This window comes from Podarcis melisellensis, assembly GCF_964234715.1.
Source record: "Podarcis melisellensis genome assembly, chromosome: 10".
NCBI lineage: Eukaryota > Metazoa > Chordata > Lepidosauria > Squamata > Lacertidae > Podarcis > Podarcis melisellensis.
Genome location: NC_138542.1, coordinates 15,959,543 through 15,980,886, shown reverse-complemented (window position 1 = coordinate 15,980,886; position 21,344 = coordinate 15,959,543). Strand labels below are relative to the sequence as shown.

The window sequence follows — 21,344 nt, the reverse complement described above, 5'->3', positions numbered from 1 at the left end:
TTCCTCTGGAGTACTTTTAAGCCGTATGTCAACCATCTCAAAATGTTTAAACCCACAAAATAGCTTCTTCAATGATATCAGAATCAGAGTTCCAAAAGACTACATCTTTGCCTTATGTACATCAAGAACCAATCCAGCAGTTTTCAGTATTTCTGGCAGTTTTTTGAATTCCCTTCTTTTGTTCATTTAATTAAGGTGCCTGATGCTTGTTAGTTTGGGAGCAAGTCCCATTGTGTTCCATGGGGCGTACTCACGAAAAAGTTTGAATAGGATTGCAGCCTGAGGAACAGAGCACAGTGGAACTTGCTTCTGCTACACATGAACAGTGTTGCCCTACTATGCATTTTTATTCACTTAAGTTGAAAATAGGCCTACTTTTTGCTGCACTTTCTATTTTCAGACACTGTGTGAATGGTCTGGTACAAAATATTGGGGGCATGTGCTTCAGTTTAAGTACATGAATGGTCCCATTGACTCCTAAAGCAAATTGGGAACACTCAGTACCTTATAAAATTAGACAGTCACAGCTCACTATTGTAGCAATGAATCCTTCAATGTAGCATATAGTTGACAATGAAAACTTCTCATTCTATTTTATAAAACCCATCATGTACTTTATGAAATTGTATAGTGCGACACACTTTAAAGAGCATTAAGTTGTACAAAATTGGAATTTCTGAGTAAGCATGCATAGGCTTATAATCTTATTTATTTCCCTCTTGAGCAGATCTCCTAATAGTCTAAAATCCATTTGCTTTGTGGCTGTAAATCCAGTATTTGTTCCAGTGAACAAAACAGCTGCGGACATTTTAGAAATACCCATGCACTAATTTGTTTGAAAACAACAGGTTTTGACCTATCATTTATATTTATATCTATATCTATAGCTGTATCTATATATTTTTATATCTATCTATCTATCTATCTATCTATCTATCTATCTATCTATCATCTATCATCTATCTATCTATCTATCTATCATCTATCTATCTATCTGTCATCTTCTACATCTACTGCCTTTCTTCTTAATGGTTCATGGGATCAAAATCATACTTCTCACTCTAACACAGTATCCCCCAACTCCTCCCCACTCATGGACTAGGGGTGTGTGTGTGTGTGTGTGTGTGTGTGTGTCTTGGTGGACTACTTAATGATTTTCCACCTGTAATGTGCTGTGATGGATGCTGTAAAAAGTTCAAATGTATTTTCACTGCTTCTTTCATTTATTATGTATTGTATCTTACTGTATTGCGATTTGAATTGCATAGAATCCAAACTGTAATGCAACAAAATACAGTGTCAGTAATAAATGAAGCACTCAAAATACAGTTAAAAACAATGTGAATATTTAATATTTACCACTTCCATCTTCAAAGAAAGAAATGGCATGAACCTCCTAAATGGAGCTTGTGGACCCACAGTCCACAGCTTAGGAACCCCTGCTTTAGTCCATCACCAAGCATAGCCACGTGGAATTGCTGTTATGTGCTTTTTTAAAAAATCTGGATACAACTGGGTGACTCTCTCATGCTACTGAGTTACCGTCCAGTTTCACTGACACATGCACACATTCAATAAGGAGCTACTGCTGGCTTTAGCAAGCGAAAAAGACAGAAATGTCTTACCTGCAGAGAACGTTAGCTGGATCTGTTCTTCAATTATTTCAAGTGCAATAAAATCATGTTTTTCATTAAAACGCCCATTGTAGAGAAGCAGAGCATTCCTTTCCCTGGTTGCAAACCTAAAACAGGTCAGAAAGCACATGTGAAGAATTATCTACAGCAAAGTTGCTCGGTAAACAAACCTCTTAAGAATTTCAAGCCACTGTGTTAACAAAGAATGGACACTTAGTATATTCCTAGCTGTAAAATTGAACCTATTTCCTTTGTAATGTATCATATATTAGCAAAATGTCTGAAATTGTACCTACGAAGAGAGCCTATGACATCACCACAACAGTTTCCTAAATATAATACATTGGGTGGCATTTAGTGCTAGTCCTAATCAGAGTAGACTCATTGAAGCTAATGGGCATGACTAATTTAGATTTACTTTGCCAATTAACTTTTTATTGAGTTTTACCAATTTTTAACAAGTTAACATCAAATCCAATATACATTTAAAAGTTGAATCCCCACCCTTCTTCCATGATGTTTTTGTTCCCACCCTTTCCTGCTGCATTTTTCTCCCAGTCAATTTTTGTGGGGCCTGCTATAAGTGCCAATCAGCCAATCAACAGTTACAGTCAGCCTTGCTTGTAAATGAATGAAGAGGAGTGCACTTTAAGGCTCCATATTATTTCTTCTGCAGTTGTGTCTTTATCGACATTGCATCCAATGTCCCATTGTGGCATCAGGTACAGAGAAGGTAGCTGTGGTTTGGGGAAAATGGCTTAGCAGGCCAAATTAGGACACTGCTGACTTATTATTATAGTACTTGGAGCAGATGTGCGAGGTTACAAAAAATGGTGAGTCGTACCAGACCACTATCATTTTCATGCTTATTGGAAGCCCAATCTTAAATGTCTACTCAGAAGGAAGCCCAACTGTTGTGGGTGGAACTTCTAAGAATCTGATCTTAGGACTGCAGCCTGCATCGAAGACCTGCCTAGCTGTTCTGCACTATTTGTCATGCAACCACCCATCTCCATCAAGGACATATTACTGGGATGTGTCCAATAAACTATTTCTTTAAAACAGTGACTGGTTGGTGGAAGGAAGGAAAGGAGAGAGAAGCTCCTCAGCCTTATAGTAGGTGGCACACAGCTGACAAGTAATGCTGAAAATGTGACAAGACGCTTAAGAAAAAAGAAACAGCTTTTGATGAATAAGTAGATGATTCTAAGCTGCCTCTACTTTTAATTTAGCTGTTTTTATTGCATCTGCTTTTTCAGCTGTGATAAAGGGCATACATAACCTACAGCCTTCATGCAATTTTGGAACTAGTTAACTTGCAACACAGTTTGTGGGCATGAGGGTTATTTTAAAAATACATATTGAAATCAAGTGGTGAACTTCATTAGATATGTCTTCAGCTCTTTGCCATGGTTTGGCTTCATGTGTGAACCAGGTCAGTGACTGGAAATTTTCACTAGAAAGGAAGCAAACTTACATGAGAGAAACAGTGAAATGGAAGCGTTGTCTTAATCCTTTGAAAGTGACAAATGACTCTGGGGGAAAGCTCCTTGTGGTCATCTCGCAATAAGGTCTCTCATATTCGCCAGCAGGGCATTCGCATTTGAAGCCTCCTATGAGCAGATCGACACACCTCCCACCATTCTTGCACACTCCCGGAGCGCAGCGCCCAGAGCGAGCGTTCACTTCGCAGTACTCTCCTAAAGAAACACAACACAATAAAAAAAATCCATCCAGTGTGAGGAGATAATAATATGCCTCCAAAACCTTTAGTAGATCAAACGCATTTCAAGTAGTGACTGATGAACTTCAGCGGAAGAAACTATCATCTGAAATAGGCTATGTATTTATGTCTAATTCCCTAAAACAATGTTGCCCACCCTAGCCTCGTGAGTTAGCTGTTAAGTGCCATGGTCTTCTCTTGCACCTCTGACAGAAGACCCCTCCATGCTCTCCCATTACACCAGGCCAGATGTTTCATTCTTATGAAAGTAATTGACACTGTTGCAGAGGAAAGAGCTTCTATTGCATGATTGTGGTGGTGGAATTAAACAGTCAAAAGGACTATTAAAATGTCATTAAAAATACACTAACATCAAAAGCATTTCCACCCACACTACAAGGATAGCACCATATCTTGCTGTCTGATCAGAGCCAATCCTTCTGTTACCTAGTAATCACAACAAAGTCTCTCAGGCTACAGTGCTTTTGCATGTTTGAACTGTTGAGAACAGCACAAACCTAAATAAATGGCTAAGTGTGGTCTTGCCCTATTGAAACTGGAAGAGAGTATCTACCAATAAAGCCCTGACTTCTATCTGGAGTGACATCTTACAGAGCCGATGAAAGGGCAATTGACAACAAACAAACAGGGCATTGACATGCACATATGTACTTGCAGAAACACTACAGAATCAAGTAAACAAGAGAACAGGCAGCTGTTTGTATGGTCTGTAATCTTTAAATCACTGCCATTCTTATGGGTAGATAAAAATAGCCCTGGAGTTATTAAATAATAGCACATTCTTGAATGTAAATTTTTAATAACTACTTGGCTGATCCCTGAACATTTCACCAAGGTCAAGAATGTCTCCTGGCAAGTCAACAGACCTGTTTGCTCATTCTATTGTTTGTCCTCTGTTCCTGTTTGAAACAGTGGTTGCCTTCATATTTAAAAGACCCTCTTTCACTTTCACTCACATCTGAAATCAAGACTGCAAATTTAAGATGTTAGCAACACAGGAGGCGAAGCATAGGAATTCATGGTGGGCTGGAGTGATATTTGTCTTCAGTAAAGGGATGTACGACATAAAGGAGCTATAATGAAATACTAAGAAATAACAATAGAGTGCCAGACCTTATTTGCTCAAGGTCTGTTTATGTAGTCATTTATCCTGGGACACCAACTCCTGGACTTGACTGAACTTCTAATTTGTTTACACCTTCAAAATGTGAATGTGATTCTGAAGAAATCTGAATGACTGAACAATGCCTAGTTATCTTGAGGGTTCTTGACCCTTCTCTTCTTCATAAAAAAGCCAAGTGATCTTGTAAACAATCCTATGAATGGGATGGAGGGGGTGGAAGTGTACTGAGTTTGCTAGAGATGCAGAGTGTACTGTGAAAGGCCCACAGAGTAATGGGTTTCTTCCATTGTATGGGGCAGGACTATTGACTCAGATTAACAACCCAGACAGAACCTGTGAATTCACACTCATGTAAAAAACCTCTTCTCATACTTGTTATCTCCATATGAATAGCAAGAAATAAGATCATCTTTGCTCTTTGGTACATGTGTACCTGGCAGGTAAGTGGGACACAGTTGCAAGACATAGGCTTCTTCTCTTCCCCCAAAACACACAGAACCTTTAGCATGAACTAAACTGAGGTCCACATGGCTATGCCTCTCATGGGACCTTTTAATTCCTTGAACGTTTAAGCAGGATCTATTCATATATGAATTTGCATACACATGCTCTAGTACGCATAAGGTTCTGAGCTTCTGAGACACAGCTCCATCATATGTTGAGCCCATGTGTGAATCAGCTCTGCCTGACACACATTAATATAGTGTTTGCTTTCTGCACGCCAATATTTTGACAAAGTCTAGAAAAATGTGACAGCAATTAAACCTAAAAGCTAGTGCAGTTGTAGTGCTTATTTTAGAATGTTGGGCTAGTATTTGGGAGACCAGAGTTGGGATTCTTTGGGCTCTCTCTCAGCCTAACCTACCAAACAAACAAGGTTGTTGTCAGAACAAACAGAGAGGAGGAGAAATACATACCCTACTGTGAACTCTTTGGAAGAAAGGTTGGATATAAATGTAACAATAAATTAACTTAAATTAATAAAAAGGCTGCACTGATTCAAAAATTCAAAAGCAATTGTTTCTACATAAGCATGTTTATCTCAGATTGTCTTGTGTGATTTGTGCTCATACTGTATTGTGATGGCCACTGGCTATAAACAATAAAATCTACTGCCATCAGATTGTAAGGCTTGCAAATAAAAGTTTTGGAAGGTTATGTGTCACTTTGATGGTAAGCCACTGCCGCAGAGGTACTATTCTTGTGCTATACACAGATAAGACAGTGAAAATGCTTAGGATTGGGATGCTAATGCTTACGCTGTGCAAATATTTAAATGTGTGAATTGAAGAAAGTGTGGTATGATGCTTCATGTCACTTTATCTCATTAAGGAGGACACTTGTCAGAATTGGAAGCTCTGCATTTCTCACAATAAATATAAACTAATTTTGGGGTAAGACAACAAAAATGGGGTAATACAAGAGTGACAGCAGCAATTGGGTGGACAGGCCAGGAAGGTATAAATGTGGCATTCCATGCATATTGTTCCAGCAGAAAGAGAGCTCTCACTACTCCCTCAGATTTCACAGAGGAGCCATGCTAAACTCAGGCATTTCACTTCTAGAAGATACTGCAGTGACTAGCAACATTGTGCCTGTTGAACAGTTCAAGAGAACTCAAAAGCTTTTGTGCCTTTTGGTTGGTCCTAATAAAGTCATTATCCGACTGTTTTTCTGCTTATTGACCAAAACAGCTTCCCTGATTTTTTATAATGCTAGTAAAGTGAGCATAGTTTACCCTTTTTAATACAACCAGGGTTTTAAAACTATAGGCAGAGATGGAGTAGCTGTTTTCTCCTCCTCCTCCTCCTCCTCCCCTACAGTCTCTCTGTCTCTCTATCTGTCTGTCTGTCTGTCTGTCTCTCTCTCTCTCTCTCTCTCACACACACACACACACACACACACACACAGGCAGACAATTTGGGATCCCTCTTTTCTTTTTAATTTGGATTTTAAAAAATAATTTAAAGAGGAAAGAAACAATGTATTTGGGATTACAAGTTATTTAGGGCACATCTGCTAACAGCAACAAAAACAATTCCCCCGTCAGCAGAAAATGCAAACACATTCTCAAGATTATATACTTAATTTCCATTGTTTACAAAAGGCTGTCCAGCGTCCTTAATCCATGATGTCAACAGAAGCTGTACAGCAAGCCTAAGAGCTGGCTTTATTTATTTACGAACTTACTTATAGGTTCTTGCACTATTCATGGAAATAAGTACATCATTTTTATCTGATTGGTCGTTAAATGTTCTTACAACCAAGCCTGGATAAATAAAAATGCAAAGTATGAATAGTTAAAAAACAAATAGGGGATCTGAATAGAAAGGAAGAGGGGAATAACAGTTTGCCCAGAAGCTTAAATTTACCCATTTAAGCCTTGTTGAATATATTGTAATCCAGGTTTCAGTTATTTGCAGACACACCTCCATACACCCGACAACTACAAAATTAGTTTGCCTCAAGCCAGGAATTCAGTATGATGATACCCTTTGTTAATTTAGCCTCTGGCTGTGCTGTACTGATGGGGTGGGGTTCGGGGCCTTGCCATGCAATGTTCTAACTGAGGGCTATCTCTTCCAGATACTCAGTTAAAGGTGCCATCCTACACTTGCCTACTCAAAAGAAAGGTGCACTGAATTCAGTGTGACCTCCTACCAGTGTGTGTAGTGTGTCCAGAACTGCATAAGAGTGCAAAAAACAAAACAAAACTTCATGACATAAACAATAATAATAAAGCAGACCGTGGTTAGTTGAATTCAGTATCTGCAAACAGTAACATGCAGATTTGAGCTACAGTCAATAACTTTGAATGTTAGCAAATCCCCAGTTTGCATTATACAGTATTGAGATATAAGGAGCAATCAGTAAGTCAGTTACTTTGAAGCAATACCCTGCTAACTCTCAGGGTTTAACACAGGATAAACATGTTTAAGATACACACATAAATATTAAAGTTATTTTCAGCACCATGGGTGATACCCAATGCTGGTGATATTAGTGGGTCTACTTTGAGTATGACTGATATTGGGGAAAGAACATAGCTCATTGGCAGAGCATCTGCTTTGAATGTAGAAGGTCTCAATTTCAATCCCTAGCATCTCCAGGTAAAACAAAAAAATTCTTTCCAGTAGCACCTTAAAGACCAACTAAGTTAGTTCTTGGTAAGAACTAACCAAGAACTAACTTAGTTGGTCTTTAAGGTGCTACTGGAAGGAATTTTTTTGTTTTGACTATGGCAGACCAACACGGCTACCTATCTCCAGGTAAGACAGATACAGACTTCTGTCTGAAACCTTACAGACCTGCTTCTGGTCAATGTAAACAATACTGGGCTAAATGGACCAAGGGTCTGGGTGGCGGAGACTGCCAGACTACCTTGTATTCGCCAACTTGAGCTCATGCTGGAAGAAATGCATGATATAAAGTTATAAATGATAATCATTAGATAACAGGGCACTTTCCTATGTTATCAACCAGAGACTTAACTATGCTGAGGATAGCAACGGTGTGAGTTTTTAGTATCAGGAGGAACTGGCAATAATTTATCAGCCTATCAAAAATGCCAGCTGAGATCAGCAGGGGCAAACATTCAATCCGTCTGCCAGGAAAAGGGAATTGGCAGACAGGAGCAGCCACTGTCCAGGAGAGCGAATAGAAGCATCTGCTTGTGGTGGTCTTAGCTGCTCTTGCCAGTTGCTCACTGCCCACTCGGAGCAGCAGATGCATTCACTTACCTTCACTCTCTAGAGTGAGTACGTAGGCAACTGGCAAGAACAGTGGGGAGAGCCAAATGTTTTGCATCAATTAAAAAAAACCCCAAAGTGATTCAAGAAATTCACATATAGAGATTTTATATCACCTGGGAGAACATCTCCATGTCTGTGCTCTGTGTCCTTGTAATTTTGCATTCAAGAATACATAATAGAGAAATTAAAGCCCAAAATTTCACGTACAAAAATGTATCTACTTTTAATACAATTAAATCTGCTTTATACTCTTTGCGAACATGCTTTTTATTTTCTTATTTTTTGCTGATAACATTCTGAGTATCTGCTGTTGGATTATTTGCTTTTGAATGGAAGAATAGCTCTGGTGGTGTAATAAATCTAATATTTTGTTTTAATCCCTAAATATATATTATAAATCCAATCATGTTAGAATGTCCAGTTACGTATGTATATGTAATTTATGATAAATAAATAAATTTTAAAATTTTAAAACAGAAATAACATTCTTAGTCAAAAAGGAAAAAAAACCCTCAGACCCAGCAGAATTGATTCTTTGGCATGGTAGCAATTTGATTAATTATTTAGCATCTTGTTACCATGCTAGTTCAGCGCTAATGAGAAGCCTTATTGCAAAGGGAAGTGCGTGACTAGGCTGCCAGTTGGGATTCAACATCATGCTGATCAAGCAACCTAAAGGCAAGAATTCATAATACTTGAATTTGTGAGCAATTAATCACAAGCAGCTATACCAAATTCAAATCAGAAAAGACCCGCTCAATACCTTCCTTTAATATTTCTCCATTTTGCGCACATAGCCCTGAAGTCCCATTATGAATAACAATAGAAAGTTATACTTGGAGGGGAAGAGTTTATGCACAGCCTTAAAGGGAGGAAAGAATACTCAGAGACTTGTGCAACTCAAATAAAACTCCCCCTGAGAAGGCAAAGGCACAGGTTTTGCATACCTTGGAAAACAGGAAGAAAGGAAGTTGCCTTATACTGAGTTAGTCCATCTAGCTCAGTATTGTACCTCTGGGCGCTTCTCCTTAGCAGAAATTTCAGTGAGCCAGAGGGCATTCTGTGTAATAGTCTGCCACTTTCATGATATAACAGGTTTCCGGTGAGCCAGTAATGGAAATACAGTAATATTGCTAATAAAGATGCCTAGAGGTCAGGAAAAAGGGAGGCACATATCCACACTTGCCAAGACAAGGGGCAATGATCGTCCTTCTCTGTGTGCCCTCTCCAAGGGAGGCGTGGAGGGTGGCAACATGAGAACAGCCCTTTTCAGTGGTTGCCCCCTGTTGTGAAATGTTCTCCCCAGGGAGGTGTGCATGGCACCGTCACTGACTGCTTTTAGGAGCCAGGCTTTTTTTTAGCCAGGCTTTTGGAATTACACTTGGAGGGATTTAGGTACTGTGGACTCCAGGATCCGTTAGACCACCTTTTATGTAAATGAAAGTTTGCCATTTTTATTATGTTTTGCATTGGTTTTAAGTTTTGTATTACATTGCAAATTGTTCTAAGCTTACTTTTAATTTTAAAAAGTGACTAATCAGTCCAGTATTATTAGTGCAACGGTCAAGAATAAATGAGGAAATACAGAAGAAACTTCTAATGTTGTGTCTCTAAACAGGTCCCAAGCATCTGGGGTGATTTGACCCTCTTGACTTTGCCATTCAATTTCCTTCTTACCAATCCCTTCATTTTTGGGAAGGTTCTTCTATTGTTAACTTATCTCCTAGCAACAATATGGAGAGTTAATTATTTTCTTCTTTAAAGTGTGGGTGACTATTTGCTTTTGCAAAGCAATGGAAAGGTATTCCACATCCACTGGAAACAAACAAAACAATGTATGAAGACTGGCATTTATGCAATTGACTAGTATCCCCAGTTTGATGCTGATAAGCATGAATATGGGAACTGGCCCTCAGTCGTCTAGGTGTTTTTATCAGTATTATTGTAATAGTGCTGCTTTTTTCATCAGGTGAAGAAGCATCTTATGACTAAAGGGCTAAAAATTTTCATACTCTCAAAATACCACCCAAAACTATTCAGCAAAGGGCAAACCATGGACATACCCTCAACAGGAGTTATTTCTCCAGTCCGTGATGGAACCACCTATATGATGAAGGTGACACGGTGAACTTCTGGGTTCATGGGTGGGTGGGGAAAGGAGGATTTAGTGATTACACTGATGTTAGGCATATCACTTTCAATTGCAAAGCTTCCTTAATGCCAGCACTTTAAAATGCTTTTGTAACATCAGAAATCCTGTCAGACCATTTTAAAGCCTAATTAAAAAGAACAAACAAGAATGTTGAATCTCCAGAAGGGGTTTCAAAAGAAGACAGACCAGGACTTTGATCTGTTGAAACATTTCCACAGGCAAAAAGCAACAGATGCCAAGAGGGGAGGGGGAATACTCAAGGTTTTCAGTGGTGAGTGTGCATTGCACCGGGGGCTGGTTGAACAGGTCAACTGAATAGTGCTGAATTCTGTAGATGAACACCAACAGAGACATCTCAGTAATCAGTAACCGAGACAGAATGGAAGATCTGCAAATCTAATGGTCAGTGCTCCATTGACAGTGCAGAAAAGTCGGAATTGACTTTTAGAAACCTCATGGCAGAATGAAGTTAACCCCAGAGGTGATTTATGGCACTTTGACTTGGGTAAAACAGTCAACAGTAAATCAGTAATGTCAAAACCAAGAAACGAGCCAAGTACTCAATACTACAATTAATTTAACAGCTTTCTCTCCCGCTAACAAGAAACCGTCTCTCATCAAACTATTAAATTAACCAACTGTGCGTACACAAATTGATGGTTTCAACACATAAAGGGCTAATCTGCACTACTGGATGAAACAGATTATCTGGATCCATTTCAAGCCTGATTTCTGACCCAGATTTGGAATTGCTTGCTGGCTCTGATGGATGGCCTATATTGAGAGATAGATGGAGGTATATAACCCTGCTTATTTTGTTGGATATCTCTGGAGGATTTAATACCAACTAACCATGGTATTCTCCCACACAGGGTCTCTGAGTTGAGGGATCAAGGGCATCATTTTTCAGTGGCTCCGCTCCTACCTAGAGGGCCAGTTCCAGAGGAGGTACTGTGCTACTGTATTTCAGCCCAGTAGCATCTATGTTATGGGGTCCCACATGGATCGATTTTGTTTCTTATGTTCAACACTTACATAAAGTTAATGAAGGATATTATAAGAGGATATGTAATTGGATGGCATCAATATGCCAATGACACTTAGCTCTACCTATATTTCCCAGCTACTGTATCTCAGATGAAGCAGAAGTGCTGATCCAGTGCTTGGGAAAAGCGATGGATTGGATGAGGGTTAATAAATTTAAAATTAATCCTGACAAAACAGGTGCTGTTTCTGGATGGTTCATCTGCACAGGAAGGAACTTGCCTCCTCCTTAAAATATCAGGTGTGCAGTCTGTGGGTGCTATTTGGTTAATCTTTACCGCATGCACATATTGGGTGATATGCGCAACAGTAAATCCACTGTTTTCATATATCTATAGATATATTTTTTTTAAAAAAAATATAGGCTGTTTTTTAAAATAGTGTTGCTATCTCAAGCCCTTGGAATGAGAGTGTGTTAAAAACAAATATAAATAAGTTACAGATAGGTAGCCGTGTTGGTCTGCCATAGTCAAAACAAAAAAAATTCCTTCCAGTAGCACCTTAAAGACCAACTAACTTAGTTCTTGGTATGAGCTTTCGTGTGCATGCACACTTCTTCAGATACATCTGCCAATCACCCATTCCCACCACCCTTCTGAGTAATACCCCTCCCCACCTTCTCACTATATAGAAGGGTCTGGTAACTTCTGTTTCAGTGTATCTGAAGAAGTATGCATGCACACAAAAGCTCATACCAAGAACTACCTTAGTTGGTCTTTAAGGTGCTACTGGAAGGAATTTTTTTTGTTTTAAATATAAATAAGTACGCTTTAGTCTTACTTTACTGTTGTGTAGCATAAAACAATCTTCAGAAAAGAAGAGAATGCTTAAGAACATAAGATGAGTCTGCTGAATCAAGTCAATGGCCCCTATAGACAAGCATCTTGTTCTCACAGTGGCCTGTGGAAAGCCTGCAAGCTGGACTTGGGAGCAACAGCATTCTGCCCACCCACAGTCCCCACAACTGGTATTCAGAGGCATAGTGCCTTTGACAGTGGAGGAAGAACATAGTCCAGATTCCCAGACACAATGAACAAATGCTCTGCCTGACCTGCTAATCAAACACATAGAAACTGTAAATAAAAGAAGTGTTTTAACTTGCAGAAGTGGGTGAAAGTTTGCTACTGACCAGCTCAGTAACTGAAATATAACTTAATCATACACTGCACAAGAATTATTAATTTTTGCATTATGGTGTTTTGCAATTCTCATGAATGTAGTACATTGTGCAACTGGCAAAATTAATCTCTCCGCCTTGAAGACTCCAGAGCATTACTTCTCAAGAGTACAGAAAGAGACAGAGGAAAGCCTTCTAATGACTCCAGTGCTTGAATAAAAGAACACTGTCACACAGGCAAGTTCACATGACCACTGTACAGGATGCCGGCTGGGTTTTCTTTCTTTTCTTTGAGCACAAGCCACAATTTCCACCCCACTGTTTGATCCACTTTGGAAAGGTGTGCAAGAGCAGCATGCAAAATAGCAATTTTTGTGACTAACAAACAGCTCCAGTGCACAGAACCCATCTAACCCCTGCCCCCCTGCTGTAGTAAGTAGGGATTTAATTTTTTCTCACAAAAGGAGGCAGAACAGCTAAGGAACATGGAAAAACAGATACAGAGGCTCCATACTGCAACAGAAACTTTTTTGATTCCCTGGGCAGTGACTAATTTGGCATGTTTCTTTTACTTACATTTAGTAAACAAAGTAAAAAAAAAAAAGTTTGAACTGTCATCCTTGCCTAATATGGTATTTGCAACTGACATCCATCGTTACAAATGAATGTTAAGAAAAGGGGGGAAATCAATGGGAAAATTAGAAGCTGGAAAATTTTCTGCCCACATTACTGCTGGAAACCCAAACTCTTGGACTGACATGCTGATTTTAGTACTAGATAGTGATTTTACAAAATGTGAATATAAAATCTGTTCTCTTGCTGCTTTATGTCCAAGACATATGCTTCCTACATACAAGATGGGAGGAATGGGACACCTGGGAATCTACTTTATATTCTCTATGACATGTTGTGTTTCTTCCTTACCACAAGCATCTTCATAGTCTGAGATTGTTGTAGGCAGGTATTCAAGCAAGTGAATGTACGTTTTTGGCCAAATGAAATTAAGTTGCTCCAGATCTGATTTAAACCCACAAATATTATGTCTCCTTATCACTCACCTCCCTGCATCACAGGAAGTACAGTCTGTCCCAGGTAATTATAATTGGTGGGTATTTCCATTTCAAAAATAGCTCATAAAAGCTCTGTGTAGCTGACTATTTGAAACAGAAGACTCCTGAAGACAGAGAAACTTTCATCATGTATAAATTACATCTAAACAAATGAAAAGCTTCAAAGTATTGTGGGAGAAATGAGAATGGGAGGGGAAAAGAAGCCTCTTCATTGGGATGTAATTGCCTTTTGGAGGAAATCAAGGTGTTTGGGGATAGAAGTATATCTGTAATATAATCTAAGCAAACAGATGAAAGATTTTGTGCTATTTTCTTGTAATTATTTTTCCAAGCATAGGGTTAAGTGGATTTTGAGAGCTTCCAGAGTACACTGCATTTCCTTGAGGATTACCAACAAGGGTAGTCCAGCCTTTTAAGTCTAGGATAAGATTTTCAAAATGACAGCATCAGAAGGTTCCAGTGTGCACTGGCACTACAAATTCCCTACATTCCTCAACTTTCAGTCAAGCAAAAGTGAATACCCACACCACATTTTTGCCTGTATGCACCAGGGCAGCCACCATTGGGGATGATTTTTGTTCCAGCCGTAAAAAGCACAGTTGATTCCTTTTTATCAATTTACATGGTCAATAGCTGTGCTGTGGCCATTCTTCTGGCAAATATGCAGATTCTGTGGCCTCACATGCAGCTATAGCTCCAAACAAGTTTGAGAACTATGATCCAGAGTGTCTTGTCAAGGTAGATAAAGAATTTAAGAAATGAGAGATAAATTGTAGTTAAGGAAAGGAGTATCAACCATCTGTTTTTGAGCATAGGAGTGGAACCCATGGCACTCTTACTAACTGTTGTTGGTCTCCAATTCCATAATTCCTAACCATTTACTATGCTGGCTGGAACTATGGGAGTTCAAGTCCAATGATGTCTGCATGAGAACAGGTTCCTCATTCCTATTTTATAGGCAACAACCATTCTCAAGGGAAATGTGAATATGCCTCACACTAAATCCATTTATCTTCTATTATCTGCATCTGAGGGCACACTCATGACTTACATGGAGCATTTGCAGTGCTTATGCTAGTGCATAGTGACATGAAGATGCAAAAGTGAAGATGCATGTTCACACAAAACACATAGTGAGCACACACCCAGAAACCATGGCTACTTGGGTTCATCAGTGCGTATAAATGTACAATCCAATGGCCCCTGAGAGGGCACTGCAGGGGCCATGGAGCAGACTAGATCTATCCCCCACCCCGCATTGTCAGAGACAGACCTGATGTCAGAGCTCACCTCTTTGATACCACCAGCTTCTCTAAAGCCCTGGCCCAACCAACATTGCAGCTTCTACACTGGAAAAGCCAACTAGTGTGGAAGGGATAGGATTCAAAGGATCCTAAGCCTTCCTAGTGCCCAGAAAAAAACAATTTAGACATGCATCTGAGTGCATCTATAGCTGTCTTTCCCTTTCCTCCTATTGTTCCCAATAGGAGGGGAAGGTGTTTAAAGGAGGAACAATTTTGTGTTCCACTGTTTGTTTCTTCTCTGTGTATATAAATCTTCACAACTGACCCCAAAACTACATGATTCAATATAACTGAACTGTTCTAGCAAATCCAGATTGTATGAAAGCATTTCCTCATCTCTTCAGAGTTGAGCTGGTGCTCTATAGCAGGTTCTGTTGGGAAGTGCCAGAAGTCCTGTTGTCCAGATACAGAAACATTCCACATGTGTAGGGTGTGTGAGAATTAACCCTGATAACCTCAGCCTTGATCTCTGTGCATTTTGCCATCTTTTCTGTACATAGTTTATGACAGTTCTTTGGTCTGCACCATTCACCAGCTTCTATCACACCACAGCCATCTCAGTTGTTCAGAGGAAAGATAACAATTGAAACAACTGTGAGGTGGGATTTATATTGCCTTAATTTACTGCACTGGCCCTCCGTAGCCTATACCCCTGATTCTACTTAGACAACAGTCCAGTTAAAGAATCTTAGTTAACTGGGGATGCGAGGGACTGAACACTGGACCTTGTGCATGCAAAGCATGCTCTGGGTGCTCCTGTTTATTTATAGTCAGGTTTAAATTTGGCCTTATGCTTTGGTTTCTTTTTGGTCTTTTGATTTACCGAGAAGCTAGAAGGTTGGCCTTTCTTAACACATAACATAATGCAATGCTTATTTCACAAAAGTAAGAACATACCCGTGTAGTCTTCATAACATTCACAAGTATAGCCTCCTTCTCGGCTTCGGCAAAGGCCATTGTTTCCACAAGGGTTAGAGTAGCACAAGTCAATCTCCGTTTCACAGTAGTCACCTGTAAACCCAGGGGGACACCGACACCTCAGTCCATTGATGGGGTGTATGGGTCGGAACAGGACAGTGTTTGAGCTGATAAATGGAGCAGAGCTGTCAAATTTAAGTACGGACACACACTTCATGTAGTTTTCACAAGGTTCCCGCAGACAAATGTTGTCATCAAATGGCAATACCCGCTGGGTAGATATCAATGTTAGGAGTGTCCTGTTGAGGTATATCTGCTCCTGAAGGTCCTCCGAGGGAAAGAACTTGTTCCGAATGCCACCAGGAAGCAAAGCAGAAAAGGTCACATTCAGAATATTGGAGCTTACATCTGTGTCGTTTTGAATATTGAAAACAAAAATGCCCTCTTTGGTTGTCGACAGCACAGTAGCCACACCTTCCACAAAGAGAGCAAGCAGTGGTGAGAGAAACTTCTCTTGGGACATGTTTTCCAGTCGTACTGTGATACTGTTGGTCAGCATGTCATCAGTAATGATCGTCACCCGTAAGGTGCAAAGCGCTGTAACACTGTGAATGCCATCTATGGAGGAAAGAGAGAAGAATCAGAGGTGTTTCCAGAAACATTCCCAAGTGCTTACACATGCAGGCACCATCAAATATGGGGTGCTGATTCATATCATGCACAAGAGCAGTAAAGAGTATGCCAGCCAACATCTCAAATGGCCAGTGGTAGTTCAGTGCTGTAAAGACTCCACAAATGGCAGTAGCCAAGAGGACCTGGCCCACTGATAACTGTGAGGTCAAAATGAGCCCTGACAGCACGGAAATGGGTAGGATCAATGAAGTTATTTAGAATGGAACTTTCTGCATTTCAGATCAGTAGATGGCAGCTTACAATACACACTATGAAGTTCTCGCTTTCTACACAATACCCACATTATCCACTCAAGCAGGCTCAAATTCAAGGAGCTAAAACCAAAAAGTAGACTTCCGTCAGGAGGGATTCTAGGAGCTCCATAAGCAAAAATACAATCTAACTCTCATTCTACCAACCAAGAAAGCTTCACCAGTTCCACCACAATCCTCATATATCCGGATCTAAAGTACAAATGTACTGTAGCTAGTCTCAAAATCCAGGAAATAAATAAAACAATAACATTAAACCTTTTGATTTTGGAGGTCAATGTTATTCCCTTTCAACTTGCCAGAAAATTATGAGCCAGGAACTTTTCCAGGGCTCCAAATGTAATGGGATCTGATAAAGCATACGCAGTTACCACATCCTATGTACAAATAAATAAACTAAATATTTGTGTATGCGTGCTTGTGTATATAAACGTATGCTTCTTAAGTTTATTACAACTTTGAAATTGCAAATCTAGCATTGTATCCATTCAATAATTTTATGCAACAATGCATTTTTGAAAATAAACATTTTCCATAGAATAAAATCATATTTTAAAGAGTTTAAAGAAAAGAAACTGGGGAAAAACCATGAAAAAATATGGTGGTCGAAAATTTTTCTACCCTACATGACTGCAGTTAATTTTCTGAGATCTACTTGTGCAAGCTATACGGCCAAGATAGTTAAATAAAGCAGAAAACTGAAATACATAAAGTAAAGAGGAATTTCATCTCTAATGCCCATAGAAAATTGTTTTGGTTTGTTCTCCATCTGTTATCTCTAATTTATCTGCAGCAAAAACCTAAGGATGACTTGTTTCATCTTAAGTCCCAATGTTTTTAATTGACTTGCTGCTAAGTATTACTTTAATAGTCTATTATTTATATTATTGCATTTTCTGTGAATGTTCTTTACCACCTTGAGTGCTGTTTTATAGGGGATTGGTAGGAAATAAGTTATCCCCATTAATAAATAAAATAAATGTGCTCCTAATCATAATAAACTCTTTGCTCACTTATCTAATACCTTTACAATTTTGAATTAGAGAAGCAGTAGGTGAAGGCCATTACTGAAAATGGTAGTGAAAGTTTCACAGATTAATCAACAGAAAAAACAATCTCATGTGTTTCTAGTGCGTATCTCAGAAGTACTCACAGAGTTCAACGCAATGAGGACTGTAGCCTGAGTGATTAACTCTAATCTGTTAACTGTGTATTGTTCATATAAAAATATAGTAACTATATTAAAATTACCTACAAACCTGAGTAAAACAATTCATCTACTTGCCTTTAATGCTATGATGCAGTTTATCTATGCCAGTTTTGTTGCAAAATTTTAAAAAACTTTTTAAGCTGAACCATTTAAGTTAGGAAGGACTATGGATCTGAATAAATACATTAACCACACCAGCATTAAACATTTTCAGTCACTAGTGATCAGCCTAGACAGAAGTTCCTAAAACAGGCTTGTCAGGTTAACCAGTAGTGTCTTTTGCATCTTTTAACATCAATCATTCTGAAACCTGATTATCAAGCAGATGCATAGCTGGAATACTTAAAAGTATTCGGTAGCAGGGGTATATTGCAATGAGCAGGGGCATCAAAGACTTGGTGTCGTTCATCAAGTTGCCTGCATGCTTTCACTCAGTCTGAACACCCACAACCCCAACTTTATTTAAAAGGTAGATGTCTCATTGCAATTAGCATTGTCTTTATCTTGATGTGAAGAGATTGGTGAGGATTTGGATAAGTCTTAAGGGGGAAAGGAGAAAAGCCAAGTCTCTTCTCCTGAAGAGCTCATTAGTGGAAGCAACTTCCTACCCCTGCACCCCACCATATTCTCCTCCTATATTGGTCAACGAAACTGTACTCAGAACGTAACATATTTGGGTTAATTAGCTATTTAACCCATAGTGTGCTTCAACCAAAGTAAGAATTGCACCACTGTAACTAATTCTGCAAATGGGGCTGGCTTTAACTGTGAGAAACCTTGGTTAGACTAAATATCCCCCCGCCAAAGGCGGTTGCCAAAAATTCCAAAAGCAGAATCCGGACATGAGAATAGATCAACAGATCTATTTCTGTAACCATTTCTAAGGCCCATTGATTTCAGTAATAAGGAGTTAGGGATGTGCTTGAACCACAAAGAAATAAGGAGTAAATAATTCCCCGGCTATATCTGACTTGCCTTTCAAGCAAGGGAACCAATGCACCATCTTTAAAACTCTGAAACAGGAAAATGACTGCTAATAATATAGGTAACCCAGAACCACTAGGAAAAAACTATGGATTTTCTTGCTGAATTCCATGGCATGTGAATTGCACTTAAAAGGTACAGTTCAGAAAACAGCAAAACTCTTGTTGCTTTTAACAATAAATGTAGATTAAGTGCATGGGCAGAGTGTGGATTTCAGCACAATAGAAATATAGGATGCAATTTATTACAGAAAATGAACACAAACAACACTAACTAATCATTCAGGCTTACTTTGCAATAACTGCCATCTAGATATAAGCCTCAAGTTGGTTTCTGGTTCCCGGTTCCTTTGCAACAGGGGGTTTGCGTGTTTTGCCTCCTGGCAGCACAATGTATTATTATAGTTCCTCTCTCATAACTACAGTGAAGAAAAGGTACCGAACAAAGAGCTTTTTCCCCCCTTAAGAAAAGCACAATGATGTATATCACATGGTATGTATACCAAGAAGACAAAATATCATTACTGTGTGAGAAACCACTGGAGTCCAGGAACTGTCATAATCAATATCAACTGTCACAATATACAAGACGGCTTCCCCAGAATTCCCAGCATCTATTCTGACACAGTTAATAAATCACCATAAAAGCCACAGCGTCAAGACACCATACAGCTTTGTCCTCCAAAAAGTGAGCACAAAAGGAAATTGCACATGAATGCAAGCAGCTATGGTGATGCTGAAATACAAACTATAAAGCAGTTTAAAATAACTTTGTTCAATCCTACAACAGAAGAATAGTGGGGTATTGAAAAGAAACCACATTTAAACATAAATAAAAGATTTTTATTTAAAACTGTTAGTGCAATAAGCACAACCATGTTTTTGTCAGACGACTGGCCTCTGACTAATTGCTATAGGCCACAGCATGCGATAAAATCAGTTTGTTAGAAATTGTTCACTTAAAAAATAGGAGGGACTTGTGCCTAGCGCTTATGAAAGAACAATACGCCTTATTCTGAGGGCCTCCGCTAGAATGAAAATGCAATGAGCTAATAATACAACCCAACTCCAACACTTGTTGCAGCAACAAACTTGCTGAGAACGGGGTCATCAACCTCTGCCCCAGCATGAGGCATGATGTTATAAAGGCTCTGCTGTGATGTTATGACTGCACCACAAAAAACTGAACACTGACACAAATGCTGATGATTAAAGACTGTGCATTAAGGTTTAAGCAACTTGTTTAAACTGGGGGATATTAACTATAACTGTACATTGAATCTCAACTAAGGAGAAGTGAAAGGCTGAAATTTTTAATGTTTAACGCTGCAGTCATATTAAACACCTGCAAGTAAGTTCCACTGAATCCCATACAACATGCTTCTGAGTAGACTTGCATACTTATGTGCATTTAACATACACATTCAGCTTTATGTGCCTGACAAAAAAAACTAAAAAGGGGACAGAAAGGGGATGAGTGTCCAGGAAAAGACTTTGGCAATCCCACCCACTATTGAACCCAATAGCTTTTGATTATACACAATTTTGGCTTTAGACACAATCTTGGGAATGTAACCCCAACGTGAAATGAGAGTAGCCTGTACAAAATCCCAGTCAGTCACTTTGTACAACAAAGGCAGCTGACCAGATAAAAACTCATACAACTTTGGAAGTGAAATATAGATATTCTTCCACCTTGGGAGGCACATTTACTGTCGTACTCCAAGTATGACAATGACAGCAATCTTATTCCCATTTTCCCAGGACTAAGCCAAATTGAATTCACTAGGATTTACTTCTGAGTAGACATAGTTAGGATTGCAGTCTCTAAGTCTGGATTCAATTCAACAAAATCTTTCTGAATCCTTGGATGAAAATAATATAAACAACTGAGGAAATATTATTAAAGAAAAGTTGAAAAAGTCATTCCAACGTTCTGTTCCGTTTATGTAATTTGCAGGGAGACTGTTTTATTTTAACACACAAGCACTCACCATGAATCTTTCACTGATATCTTTTTAAAAGATGAGTCATATTTATCTTTGGTGATTATGGCTGGAGATCTGGAAATGCTTCATAAAAGGGAGGCAAATGTTTTGCGTTTCTTAAAGCTCCCACTTACAAGATATCACCTTTGTGGATGTCTGAATAGTGTGACTAAATTAAGAATATGACCTCAGTAAGGAAAGGAAAACTGGAAAAGGAACTGCATTTCCTTTGCTGTAAAGGGCAAAAGCCAATTCCTTTGCCACAGGCAGGAAATGCCAGCTAAATGCAGAACCACTGTCCCTAGAATTGGAAATAACTTTTTTTTTAAAAAAAAAATGCATTTCCCTATTTCACTCAAAT

The 21,344-nt window shown here is 39.0% G+C and overlaps 1 protein-coding gene across 4 annotated transcripts in view; it reads right to left on the bottom strand.

Moving 5' to 3' along the window:
* The window catches only part of CELSR1 (cadherin EGF LAG seven-pass G-type receptor 1), a 148,316-nt gene that overhangs the window by 72,571 nt on the left and 54,401 nt on the right, over positions 1-21,344 (bottom strand). For all 4 annotated transcript variants that reach the window (XM_081929117.1, XM_081929114.1, XM_081929115.1 and 1 more), the window contains exons 2-4: positions 15,838-16,476; positions 3,112-3,334; positions 1,626-1,741 (exon numbers count right to left, since the gene is read on the bottom strand). In XM_081929117.1, coding sequence (XP_081785243.1) covers positions 1,626-1,741; positions 3,112-3,334; positions 15,838-16,476 — 978 coding nt within the window. The remainder of the gene's footprint in view (positions 1-1,625; positions 1,742-3,111; positions 3,335-15,837; positions 16,477-21,344) is intronic.